At 40.7% G+C, this 13723-nt stretch overlaps 1 protein-coding gene across 1 annotated transcript in view; it reads left to right on the top strand.

Annotated features, from left to right (window-relative positions):
• The window catches only part of RBMS3 (RNA binding motif, single stranded interacting protein 3), a 443174-nt gene that overhangs the window by 96598 nt on the left and 332853 nt on the right, over positions 1-13723 (top strand). Inside the window, exon 2 of the mRNA XM_010584321.1 lies at positions 1464-1633. Coding sequence (XP_010582623.1) covers positions 1464-1633 — 170 coding nt within the window. The remainder of the gene's footprint in view (positions 1-1463; positions 1634-13723) is intronic.

Raw genomic sequence — 13723 nt, 5'->3', positions numbered from 1 at the left:
ATGCTCTCTAACTTCTTTTGGTTCTTCTAAGTAAAGGGACTTGTTTGAAAGAGTTTAGAGCAGAGAGAATTTAAAAATAACCATGTACCGAGGCTCTGATTTAGTGTGTGCATAATTACAAGCCCTAAAGTGGGGCCACTGAAATGAAAGGGGAAGTTGATCAGTGTGATCAGAATTACTCACAGACTTAAATATTTTCTCTGTTCAAGGCCTAAATGTAGAACGAGCATGTTAGAAGTCACTAAAATGTCACTGCTACTATAATGAAAATTGGGGATGTTTTGCTTTTATTAGTCCATTAGCACATCATGGTTGACTTAGTACTCGCCTAACATTTACCTGCTGTTGTAACTGGGCAGACTGCTAGCAGGATATGCTGATCAGCATGTGGAAAGGGGATTTCCCCCCTCTCAGCAGGCGGTTATGTTCCTGGAGCTCTGCCTCCAGTTCCCCTGGCTGCCCAGGCCGAGCCTTGGCCCACAGCATTCGCAGTCTCCCCCAACTTCTCCCCTAGGTCTCAGCTTTTCTGCACAGGTCACAATGGTGTCAGGATATGGCCTCCTCCTGCCAACCGCTCCTCCGTTCTCCTGTCGAGCACTCTGTGCTGTGAGTAAATACGCTGGTGGTCAGAGAGCCAGGCATGGTTGCAGCAGCTTAAATTCCCTGTTGTTGCCCCTGTTGTTGGAGGTGCTTATGTAATTTTTATAGCATGCGTGTGTCTTCCTTCATAGCATGTATTTACCAGGGAGAATGTTGTTGTCTCTGTGAGAATGACTCCCTTTTTAAGTGGTATTTCTCAGTTGTTGTGTCTGGTTTGTGGTTGTTCAGAAGTGGGTAAGGTTTTGAGAGCAGGAGGTCTTAGCCTGATCATCTTTTCCAAACCCTGTTTCTCTATTGTGGAAGATATCCATGATAGTCTTTTCAGGCTCCTTTGGAATTTTTTTCCCCTCTCAGGCTAGCCAACTCTCCGCCACCTTACTGTGCATGTACTGGGTGCTCCTCGTGTTTAGAAGAGACTAACCAGGCTTCTGGCATCAGCTTCTGTACCTTTGGCTAGATATTCTTATTTGCGTCTTAGAGTATTCTTAAAGCAGATTGTGTTTAACTTCTTCCTTTAATACCAGTTACTCCTGAGTATCTGCCATTTCAGAGCTTTATTTTGTGATGTAGATAAAATAGGCTCATAATCTAGCTACGTTAATTCCAGATTAACAAAATAAAGTAAAATAATGCCTAATGCACTTCATAGCCATGGCTAAACCCAAAATCTCGGCCCCATTTTGAAAGGCATTGCTGACCCGGGGTGGGTGCACGCACTGTAGGAGCAGGCAGCTGGAGGCAGTCAGGGAGGGCAGGACAAGCATGTCCTCCCCCCATAGCTCTGGAGTTACCTGGGTAAAGCACCTGAGTCCACCATGCTTTTGTTTTCAAGTAACACCCTTTTTGTTTTGTTTTGTTTCCAGCAGTCCTATGCACCAGCTCCCCACCCCATGGCTCCTCCCAGCCCCAGCACAAACAGCAGCAACAACAGCAGCAACAACAGCAGCGGAGAGCAGTTGAGTAAAACCAACCTGTACATTCGAGGCCTTCCACCCGGCACCACTGACCAGGACCTTATCAAGCTGTGCCAGCCGTAAGTGCACTTAAAATACTCAGTGTCTTCGGGTAGGAAAACGTCAAAGCTGGCCTTTCAGTTTACACTTATGTATGTCCACAAAAAGACATCAGAAGCCTCCTGCACTTGAATGTTAACCCTTATTCCTTTAGTTTGAACAGCTAATTAACGCCTGTTGAAAACCTTCTGGTAATGAGTTGTGGGGGACAGAGAGGTGAGGGCCTTCACGTTGTCTTCTGTTTATTTTAATCTGTTTTCTTTCTTATGTTAAAAGAAGAATTTGCATGACAAGAAAACCTCCCTAATGACAGACTTTATAGTTAGAACGGTCTGTGAATCACAGCCCAGTGCACAACAAACATGGGTGTTCCCATCTCAGTCATTTATCCCATCTTTTGATTGCTGTGTCACACGTTGCTGGGCTTAAAGATTGAGAAGTATGAAACCCACTGAAGGTGGCCTTGTAGCCATCTAATTAACGTCTAATTAACTGCTGTTCCACTGAAAAATGATGATGTAGGAAGTAGCACTTTCTACCTCCCTGTTTATCTTGAGAGGCACATTTCCAGGTTGTGCTGATAAACATCAGTTTTATTGTATTTTATTCCTGTTGAAACTGGAGAGGCAGCAGAAAGGAGCTCTTTGCTCCTCATGCATCATCAAAAGAACTGTTTCCTAAATGTTGCACCCTGTTAAGCCTCCTCACTCGACTGAATATGGGTAATGAGTAGAAATGAGAACCTGATTGGATTTCCAAATTCTTGATTATTATTGATGACATGCGGGAGGGGAATAACCCAGTTTGAGATTCCAACCAGAAATTGCCTGGGCGGATTTAGGATAACAAAGTTTCTGTGTTGAAATAAGAACATGGAGAGATTTGAAAAATAAAAATCCACCCTTCTTATGATGCAGAACTGCAGTGCTTTTGCCATAGAATAGCCTATTCCAGAAGACAACACTGTCTTTGATCTTTTTCGTCACAAATCAGCCTTTCAAATAGGGATCAATAAATTAAGTTTGGTAAATTAAGGAACAGTCTGGGGCTGATTTGTTGACTTGAATCCAAGTGGTTGTTGTTTTGAAGCCTGCAATAGGAGTAATAATTTAATGGAATGTTACAATTTTATGTCATTCTGCCTTTCCTGATTTTGACCAAAAATGCTGGAAGACTTCCCTAAGTATGCTTTATGTGGACGTGGCTGGCCAGGACTGGAACTAGCAGTCTCACTGAAGTGATGTCTGAACTTCAGCAAAATTATGTTAGCTTGAAACTCTTCCCTGGGACTTTCTCCTACTAAGGCTGCTACAGGTAGAACTGGCTCACTGTTCACAGGAGTATAGTGTGGTGGTGATTTTTCATATTTCATGCAAGCTGAATTGCGAGTGTACCTGTGTGACATTTGTACAAACTACATTCATGACACTTCCCGCTTGTGGCAGTCATAGATAATCCCAGTTCAGGGGCCAGATCCTCAGTAGGTATAAATTGACTGTAGTCTGCTGATGTTCAAAAAGCTATTTTGCTATACATCTTCTTGCAGTCTGACCCTTTCCGAGTTCAGACAAATGCTTTCAGCTGATCAGAAATGAACTAACTATTCCTAGAGGAGCCTTACGGCTTTGGCACTTAGTGCTGCAGTCATGGTGTGAGGCTGTGGTATAAGCAGCGATACTTGAATCATGAAGTTCAGAGAGCAAGTCCCTACCCCTTGTCTGCGTATGGGAGGTGCACATCAAGTATCTGAGAGCTTCCTTTTGGCACTGTGGCAAAATTTTTAATGTGCTCCACTAAACTTAATCTGGTCTATGATTAGAGGGCTTTGTCTTGCTATCATGGAGTTCCTGTGTGAACAGATGCTCTTTAACAAAAATGCTGACATTCATTTTGCTGATTTTCTATCCTTTGGCTGAATGGAAGTGAGGAGAAACCAGATAGTTGTTCTGGTTTTTTTTCAGAATATTAAAAGTATTTATCAAAGCAAAAAGGGAAGGACGATATAGGGAAACATAAATATCTGAAAAGACAAGAATTTGTCATGGCAGCACATAGATTTTTGAAGTAATACATTGCAAGACATTTTCTTTGCCTTTGCAGATGGTTACATAGTAGAGGTGGATAAAAGTCCAAATCCCTACTCTCTTTTCCTCCCTGCTCCACGTCCTTCTCCACCCTGCCCCGCACGCAAATGCAGCGTATATAGGAGCAGATTGCTGCTATATGAGCAAGACATACATTTGTCTCTTCAGGAATGGTTGTCTTCTGTAGAGCGCTCTCTTAGCTTACGTGGCTGGGGTCTCACCATGTGTTAAAGACTTCATGTGAACAGGTATTCACAAAACAGCACAAGGTGCTGGCTCTTAGGCTTTCTGCATAGAAGTATTAGTGTAATTTGCTACAAGATGTGAGGTGAAAACCTGAATTCCAATCCCTAAACTATATTATTATTTTGCAGTACAAGATTTTTGGAGAGCTAAATTTAAGAGAGGTATTCACCAAAGCTAGCTTATGCTCAGGACACTGGTTCCCCTAGGCTAGCTGCCAGTGCCCAAAATGAGCCCTTCTGAACCCATTTCCTCTGCTCCAGCATGTGACAAGGCTGCCAGCAATACAACTGTCACTTGTAATGTCTGACATTTGGCAGGTCTGAGGAATAATGTTCTAAACCCCACAATATTTCTCTCTCAAAAGTACAGGGAATGCTGGAAATGCTTATGGTTATGTACATTTATCATAGCCCATCCTATTTCCAGGTTTATTCCAGCAAGGAAGCCACCCTTTAACTGATATGTAAAACTTTTTATTTAAGTGCATTTTGCCAGGTGGGTTATAGAAGACAAATTCTTTAATCAGAATTGTTTGATAAAGTACAAGGGCCTGTTTCGGTAAATCCTGCCGGCTTTTCTGTATTTCTGCTGTATGTTTTTGGGTGGTGTGTATTGCACACTGAACAGAAAACAGCAGACTGGAGTACCATTGATGCTTGAAGTGCAGAGTCCATTACACGTGATGTCAGACGTTTCTGACAAATGTTCCGACACTATCAAACCTTTTATCAATTTAAGAGTAACCTTGTCACAGTAATCTGTCAAACTGTTCATATAACTAAAGGAAAACAAGTCATCATAGGCTGTACAGTAGCTGAGTAAATAAAAAAAAAAATTGCTACTGAAAGATTTTCTTTTTGTGTAGTTCTGATCCTCAGTATTTGGTTTAATGTGTCCGGCAAAGTTGCATCAAATTCTCTTTTGCAGCAGGCAGCTGTTAGGTTTCACTGTATCTTTTGGGACTTTATACAATGATTCTATCAAAGGTTACATCGAAAAAGAGTGAATAGGAATGTTTAGCAAGCAAGAATCTTTTACATATGTATCTTCTTCTGGATTTTCATAAACACTGAGTAAAGGAACTTCCAAAAATGGACCTTGGCTTCTCTTAACCTTTCTTGAGGTTTTTTAAAAAGAGGCTTTATACCCATCTGTGATCATATTGATCATCAGAACTTATTAGTCTAAAATTTTTATTTTTAAATATTTCATGAAAATAATGGTAAATATCACATCATTAGCATTTATTTCTCTGAGGTACACAGTCTCTGCTGGTGCAGTGGTACACACCATTATACATGTATCTTCCCAGTCAAAATATGCTTTTCATCAAAAGGCAAGATAATCAACCTTAAGATGTAAAATTACAGATTATAGACAGAAAAACATGTGTGGTGTGTCACTGTACAAGCAAAATGTAAATTATTATCTTTGAAATATTCATAACCTGTCACTCTAATTTTCATGCATGGTGTTATATTTCATCCAGAAGAATTCCAAAATTCTCTTAAAAACATACACAGGTGGCTAAGTCCCCTGTTGGTATACTGGACATATTCCATTCTTACTAACTACATCCCCATGGAGATAGATTGAAGGAAATCTCACACACAGATTAAACATTTGAGCTTTATTACTTTGAAACATTTTTCATTTCAACAGCTCACAGTCTGTCTCTCAAGATTTTGGTCTTTCTGTCTGTCTTTTCGTACATGTTTGCACTGAAGAAGACTTAGGCCCAAAAGTTTTTAAAAGGTAAAATAAGTTTTGGAGAAGAGAAAGGGAAAAGAGATATAAAATAACTCTTTCCTGCCCCCCTCCCCCGCTCCCTCCCAATTTTGAAAGGAAAAGTTGGCTTAGAAAACTCAACATTTGACTTAAAAAAAAAAAAAAAAAAAAAAAGGAAAAAAAAAAAAGCCTTGTGCATTGCACAGTTAAGATACTGGCATGTATTCAAAAGATAATCCCTGTCCATCTTGATTCAGTCATGAATTTTTCATGCCCAGTCTGTAGTCTGAAAGAAAGCAGCTTCAGACTTCTAGTGTCTGATAGTTTAAACTAACTCATGTTTTTGTCCTGACTTAGTCCTGTCCCCTTGTGTCTATAATATAGCTTCAGAAACCTATTTCCATCCGCTTTGCTCTTATTTGGATTAGTTATCTCATCACCCTTGAAGTTTTGACTTCTTTTGTGGTCCAGGGTAAAATTGAAGGACTTAATTAAAACAACAACAGTAAAAATATCTAAACCTAAAGAGCAACAAGTCTGTAGGATGCTCAGGCTGACTTTTGAGGAAGATGAGAGAGAATCTCCCAAATAAATGTTTTTCCAGGTATAGGAAATCCTTACTGAATCATGATTGTCATGAGTGTTGCTTTCTCTAAATAGCTTCTAGCTCCATATTTTGTGCAGTTTACTCAAGGTTTTGGGTTTGGGGTGTTTGAGGGTGGTGTTTGTTGGTTTTTCTTTTTTTTCTTTTTTTTTTTTTTCTGAAGGTATCCTGATTGTCTCCTTGACAAGTCATTAAATGTGAGATTTTAGCCTCTCGTTTCATTCTGAACGTCCTTCGTTTTGTCCCATGAAACATCTGAATAAATATTCAGGCTGCCACTGTTTGGATTCTACTAAAGGGCTAGCCCCAAGGATAATGTAACTGAGGTTATTAATTGAAAATACACACATTGTTTAAATCATAGACTAGTTTTTAAATGAACTGTGTGCATTCCTTTTGCCCCCACAGAAAACTGCTGAGTTCATCAAGGTTTCAGAGGGGTTCAAGGTGCCTTTCAGGACAGGGTCTCTTGTTAATAGCTGCAACAAGTACATTTTTAATTAGATCAAGCTTTGTAGCAAGTTCATGATGGCCATTTGTGCTGTGTGTTAAGGCAACAAGAGTTTGATATTCCTGGCTATTTTTATTTTCTTTTTGAACTATAAATAAAATAAAGGTTAACCAAAACAAAATCCCCATAGTGAGCTAAAAATGAAGAAGACCAAAAGAATCCCTGGAGTAAATCCTTTGTTCTACAGCGAAGTCGGACCAAGTTTGTACTCAGTGTAAACTGGTGTTCTTATCCTGGCCCTGGTGAAGACAAAACCCAAACTATCTGAGACTTATGTAGCAGTAGAGTGTTAGCCTGTGTCTGCTCCTGTATTTTTAAGAAGTAATCTTTGGAGATGTAAAGGAATTTACTGTGTTCTGTAACCTTGTGTATGTTAAAGCAAGGTGCCCTGTGGCTTCAATATTAATTCAAACAGAACCACATAATCTACATCTCTCCTGCAATTAATATCAGTTGACACTGTTGCTCTGTGATATAGCAGAGACTGAAAGGGCATGAAGGTGAGAGCACTCATTCAGTGGGATTAGCTCATATAGGAACCACGTAGCATCATACAGGGTAGTTCCTACTTAAATCTCACTGGATGTTTTGGTTCCGTGTATCCTGGTAATATGAGAACTGTGAATGGCTCTGAAATCTGCCGAAGATATGAGTCTTTGTGGGAACCAAAGAAATGCCCACACTTGAGGGGAAAGAAAAAACCTCTAAATGCCCTCAGATTTTCTTTGTTATTCCAAGTAAAATCAAGAAAGCAAAGTCCCAAGAAGGGTGTACTGTTGGGCCAAGCACAGCAAAGGTGTCCTGCTGGACTAGATATGCTGATTCAACACGATGAGGGAGCTACCTGAATTGTTCCTCTCATTTGTTAATGTGTGTGTTCAGACCAGAGAAAAACATGCTGATGGGTTAGCTTGGAGAAATCTGCATTCTTCTCAAGTCTTTTTGTATCACGGACATTTCCTAAAAGTTTATTAAGAGGAGTGGGAAAGGGAAAAGAAATTAATTTCAGGTTAATACTTTTAAGTCAAAATGCCTTTGATCAGGAACCAGATGATGAATATTAAGAATGCATAAAGTAGACATAAAAGCAGAGGAACCTAATGCCGTGGACATGATTTGTTAATTCTTGCATTGAAGACACTTTCATAGTGATGGTGGTTATGAATGCTGTTAGAAACATTGTGGCGTTGCTCTCTGGCTCCAAAATGGTACAAGGCAGTGAACTTGTATTTCATCTGAGTGACATCTTGGTTTCTGAAATCAGTTGATTTGCAGTTTTGCACTCAGTATATAAATATTACATCTCTGCGGTGTGTAAGTATGGGTATGGATGTGCACAGGTTTTTTCTCCCTTACCTGATACTGTAAAAAAATTATTTGTATATTCATTCCCCATTAAAATAATCTCCAAATGTCTTCCATTGTTAAAAACAAACATTAAAGTTGCCCCAGTAGGCAATGAACTGATCCTCTTCTTGCCTAGCCTCTTTCGTCAGGGGAAACAAAACTCTAGGTCAGCAAATGCCCACAGCACTACAGAGGGCTCCATCTGGGATGTGAACGTTCCCATTGTCAGGAAGAAAGGCAGAAAAATAATCTGCGTAAAGTAATAAATGAGCACCTGCACTCTTCTCTGTTTTGAATGTGCCCATCTTTTCACTGGAGTGTGACAGTGTGTCAGTGAGAGTTTCTCATCTTCTTTCAAGTTGGATGAACCTGATTTAATGGAACATAGGGAAGGAGGCAGGGTTCTCAGAGGCTGCTGCTGAAAACATTTATTCTGATGAATTTTAATTAAAATCCTTGGGGGGTGTGGGGGGGAACGAACCAAAAAGAAAACAAAAAACAAAACAGAGAGCTCATAACAGAAATATTGAGTCCTGTGTAGCAGTGTGAAGGGCATGACCGTAATAGCCACTTGTTTTGCTTACTGTGCAGGAGGGGTGTTGAGATAGAAAGAGGGCAAACACACTTAACAAGTTTCTTCTGACCTGTTCTGAGATGTGTGTGTTCCAGTCTTTCCTTGTCTCTTTCTTTCTCCACTTCCGCAGCATATTTTGTGTGCAACCAGTCAACCATGGCATCACCATCCATCCATAAGCCTATTGTCCCCTTACTGATGTAAATATTTAAGGATCTGAAAATGTTTGTGGCCAAAAACTGTCCAAAGGACAGGCAGGCTCTGCACCATGCACATCTGTCAGACAAATGCCTGGTTTTGTAATGTGAGTATTGCTCTGTGGAAGGGCCTTCATGACTATGGGACTCTTGACAGTCTGAATTGTATGAGGTCAACAAGGCTAAGCGCATGGTCGTGCACTTGGGTCACAACAACCCCATGCAATGCTACAGGCTTGGGGAAGAGTGGCTGGAAAGCTGCCTGGTGGAAAAGGACCTGGGGGTGTTGCTTGACAGCCTTCTGAATATGAGCCAGCAGTGTGCCCAGGTGGTGAAGAAGGCCAATAGCATCCTGGCTTGTGTCAGAAATAGTGTGGCCAGCAGGACTAGGGAAGTGATTGTCCCCCTGTACTTGGCACTGGTGAGGCCGCACCTCAAATACTGTGTTCAGTTTTGGGCCCCTCACTGCAAGAAAGACATTGAGGTGCTGGAGTGGGTCCAAAGAAGGGCAGTGAAGCTGGTGAAGGGTCTAGAGAACAAGTCTTATGAAGAGTAGCTAAGGGAGCTGGGGTTGTTTAGCCTGGAGAAAAACTTTCAGAAAAACTGAAAGGAGGTTGTAGCGAGGTGGGTGTCAGTCTCTTCTCCCAAGTAACAAGCAACAAGCAACAGGACAAGACAAAATGGCCTCAAGCTGCGCCAGGGGAAGTTTAGATTGGATAGTAGGAAAAAATTTCTTCACCGAAAGGGTTGTCAAGCATTGGAACAGGCTGCCCAGGGAAGTGGTTGAGTCACCATCCCTGGAGGCATTTAAAAGACTTGTAGATGTGGCACTTAGGAACATGGTTTAGTGATGGAATTGGTAGTGCTAGGTTAATGGTTGGACTCATCTTAAAGGTCTTTTCCAACCTAAATGATTCTATGATTCTGTAAAACTCTGATGCTCAGGTTCTGCTTTCCAGTGAGGGGGCTGATTGATGCACTGGTGGTTTGACAAAGGTTCCTTTGAGTTGCTGTGGTCTGTGTTTTTTTAATGGGAGTAGTGGCAGTGAAAGTTCTGGTTATGTTTGGTTCTTCTGTTTTGAAGCTCATTCACGTCCTTTAGATTTGTCAACATTTTTGGTATTTGTTTGAATTCTGGTCTCAAGTTCAGTGGGCCTTTCTGATCTGTTCTTTGAGAACTGATGGCAGCAGTGGAAGAGCAGAAGCAATGGCTGTATTATGTGCACAGAGCGGAGAAGGAAGTAGGAAGTTCTCTAACTGGGATGAGGTTTATGCTTCATAGGTGTCACTGACTTTTGGGAGAGGATGGAGAGATACTGTTCGTGTTCTGACATTTGTGTAGCAGAAATGTTTCTGTAAACTTTCTCTAAAAGGTATGACACAGATAATGTTCTGATCTGTTTAAGAAATACATTGTCCTAAAGCTTTGCTGGAAGGAAACAATACCAGCTGTGCTTAATGCCCCTGCCCCCCAAATGCGAATAACCTGGGCTCTGCTTCCAGCTAATGGCAAGAACCTTATAACTGCTATACAAGGGGAAGTGGCAGGCCAACTTTGGTGGCAAAGCTATTGAATATTATCAGCACGAAAACAAAAATGTCATTGTATTCAGCTGCTAGACTTTCCCATACCGTTCCAAACAAGCATCGACAAGAGCTCTGTGCTATGCAGCATGCAATGTCTTTCATTCCAAGTATTTGGTAACTTCCCAGAATTATTTGTGTGACAAGAGCTGCTGCTAGATTAGTGTTAAAAACTGAAAAGTCTTTAATTTTTTTAAAAGACGTTCACTAGAGAAGGAATTTCTTAGAATTTTTGCAGCTATGTCAGAGGTTTAATGTCTGCCTTGTTACAAAACAGAGACAGGAAAGATGGAATGTTTTCAGCCTAATTTTAAAAGATGTTGATCTGGCAGAGGTCTGAAAAGGTTTTTCTTTCTTTGGCCATGTATTTTCTGTGTCCCCATCATGAGCTCTAGGGAAAGTGGACACCTCTGGATTCTGGTTCTCTTAGAAAGTACCTAGCCACAGCTCTGGGGGCAACCCCAAGTATAATAATGAAGGTAACAGCAATGTGGAAATACAGGTCCTATTCTGAAATAAACTCTCTTCCAACAGACACCCAGTCTCATATAAGCTTCATGGAAGCACAGCAGTCTGTTCAAATAGCAGTTATTGCAGGATCACAGCCATGTTATTGTTTCAGTGTAATACAGGTAATAAGTGCAGCATTTATGGCTATTACTGCCTGGTGATCACATAAAAAAAAGAAAACAGAAATGCTTTCCTTACTTCAGCTTCCCAGTTCAGCATTTCCTTATACTCCTGGGGTTATAATCCAATTATGAAACTTCAATTATTTTCTGTAATTCACTGATTCAAGAAGAACATTAGCTTTTTAGCTTCTTTATAGTAGGGAACTAGTAATTAAAAGGGATAAAATAATTCACAGATTCATAGAATTTAAGATCCAGAAGAGACCAAGGGATGATCTACCATTATTTTCTGGTTGATTCAGGTCCTTAAATTTCCCTTACTTGCTCCTGGACTAAATATAGCAATTTATTTTCACGTAAAGAGTATGTTCCAGAAAAGCACCCACTCTGTACCTGAAGATATAAATGCAACAGCAAACCTAGCTCTGTTGCTAACAGTTTGTTCCTGTTAACCATGTTCCCTGGTCAGAATTTCTGACCCACTTCCAAATCAACTTTCTGGTGTTGGTTTTTACCTGTTGCTTCTTGGTGTAATCGGATTAAGGACCTTTCAGATTCTCTCCCTCTTCCTCCGTCCTCCTCCCTCCGTCCTCCTCCCAGACGTACTCTACACACTATAATCAAGTCACTTTTCAGACTTTTTTCTTTAATAATCAAAATAGATGGAGCTGTTCAAGTTTCTGATTATAAGACAGTTTTCTCCAGCTTTTGGATAATTTCATCAAGGACTGCATGGGTCATTTAAATGTTTTTGAAACTAATTATTTGTGGTTAGAAATAATTTCCTTTTCAAGTTTATGGAGATCTGTTATCATGTATAGTTTATGTAGCTATATTTGTTTGTATGTGTCCTTAAGTGGAAGAAATGTATCACTGGAACATCTGTGTTCCTAAGCAGGATGATGCTCAAAAACTGCCTTGGTGTCCCAGCAGGAGTTCACAGTGGACTGGTACAGGCACTATGTTGGAAGCAGAAGCTCATCTCTCCACCTCTGATGTTTTGATTACCTTTAATTGTAAATCAGGTGTCTGTCCATCCTTGGCTTTGAGTAATAAAAACCCACAGAATGAGAAAACTGCAGCACCCTTGATGCTTTATTTTTAAAAGTAAGGAATTTGGATTTAAGCCATATCTAACTTAATTTTGTAGAACTTAATTTCTCTACTCATCTTTAATGTTTCTTGTCCCCTCTGTTTTACTTAAATCAACACCAAATTTAGGATTGTCAATTAAATGGAGTATGACTATGAAGTTTTTTAATTACTCTACAATAATTTAGCACAAATAATATAAAATTTATTAAGTGCCTTATGAACTGCATAACAAATTAATTCCTATCACATGTACAAACATACAGCCAGTTCAAGGAGCTGAAGGATTCATATAGGGCAGTCTCTTGACTCTCAGAATAAAATGAACTCAAAGCAATTGCTTCTAAATGGAAAGGAAAACTGGTGGCTACGGTGGAACAAAATGGAATATGACCAAGTCATTGGTGGGGTTTAAATCAAAGCAGGACAGTATACTCATGCCATGATTTTGGTTATTGCCTAAAGTAAGAATTGGACTAAAGACATGATTGCAGGTCTTACAGATGTGGGAGACAGGCTGTAATGATACAGCTATTAAACACTATCAGCACTTTTAGGACTTTTAGTTGTTTCATCTCTATTTTCTACGAGTGGTAAGAAAAACCTGGCTCTGCTGTAACATGGATTTGCAATTGTTAGTTCTTGTTAGGTTCCTGCATTTGTTTGTTGGTTCTTATCACGCTTAGATATAGGGAAACAAGAATTTGTCTTAATCACAAGATGGCATTGCTTGTCCCTGCTGTGTCCCTGCCACGCTGTTCCCATGGTACGTTGGGGACATGGGGCTGCTGTTAGGTGTGCGCTAGCAGCTGAATCGCCCACAGGTGCTGGGTAAGTATAGCTCTACCAGCCGGCATACGAGGTGTTTTAGGGTGAGAAAGAAGTGGATCAGAGAGGCAAGAAGAGTGACCAAAATACATTGCAGCTCCTTGGATGATGATGTCTGTCAGTACAGTTTAGCGTGTACTGAGCCAACTATGTGGAACAGACTTAAATTCCTTGCCCTCCCTCATTCTCTTTTCCATTGCCCCTCCCACTTTCTTCCCTAATGCAATCCTCCTCTGAAGAGGGATGTTTCTGCACAGTAGTCAGGCTCAACATTTGCTTAGTAGGTGCTGGTTAGCAGTGCAAGGGTATTGATGAGAAAGCTTGTGTTAAATCTCCCTTTGGAGGCTGCCCTAGAATTGTTAGAACTCACGTACGTGTGGCATTTTAATCTCTCAGCAAAGACTTCTGGAAGGGATTTTTAAAAGACTGTGCCACTAGTTAGTAGCTGTCACCAGAGTGTGAGGCACACTCTCAGTGGAGAATTTAGCAGCCCTCCATTGCACCTGGAGTTGAAATGTCGCCAAGTAAATACATCTCTATATTTTCAGACTGCCAAGTCACGGCAGCACCATTTAGGACTCAGGATGTTGAGCCCTCAAGAGGGATCTCGGCACTCTCAGCAGATTCCCAGAGCTGGGCACTTTTTTCAGCCGGGGGACCTGCTGCGGCAGGCCGTCTGCTGG

Source organism: Haliaeetus leucocephalus, unplaced genomic scaffold (assembly GCF_000737465.1).
Source record: "Haliaeetus leucocephalus isolate CR32 unplaced genomic scaffold, Haliaeetus_leucocephalus-4.0 Scaffold973, whole genome shotgun sequence".
NCBI classification, from domain to species: Eukaryota; Metazoa; Chordata; class Aves; order Accipitriformes; family Accipitridae; genus Haliaeetus; species Haliaeetus leucocephalus.
Note: the sequence above shows the minus strand (reverse complement) of the source record. Positions and strands in the feature narration are given on the sequence as shown.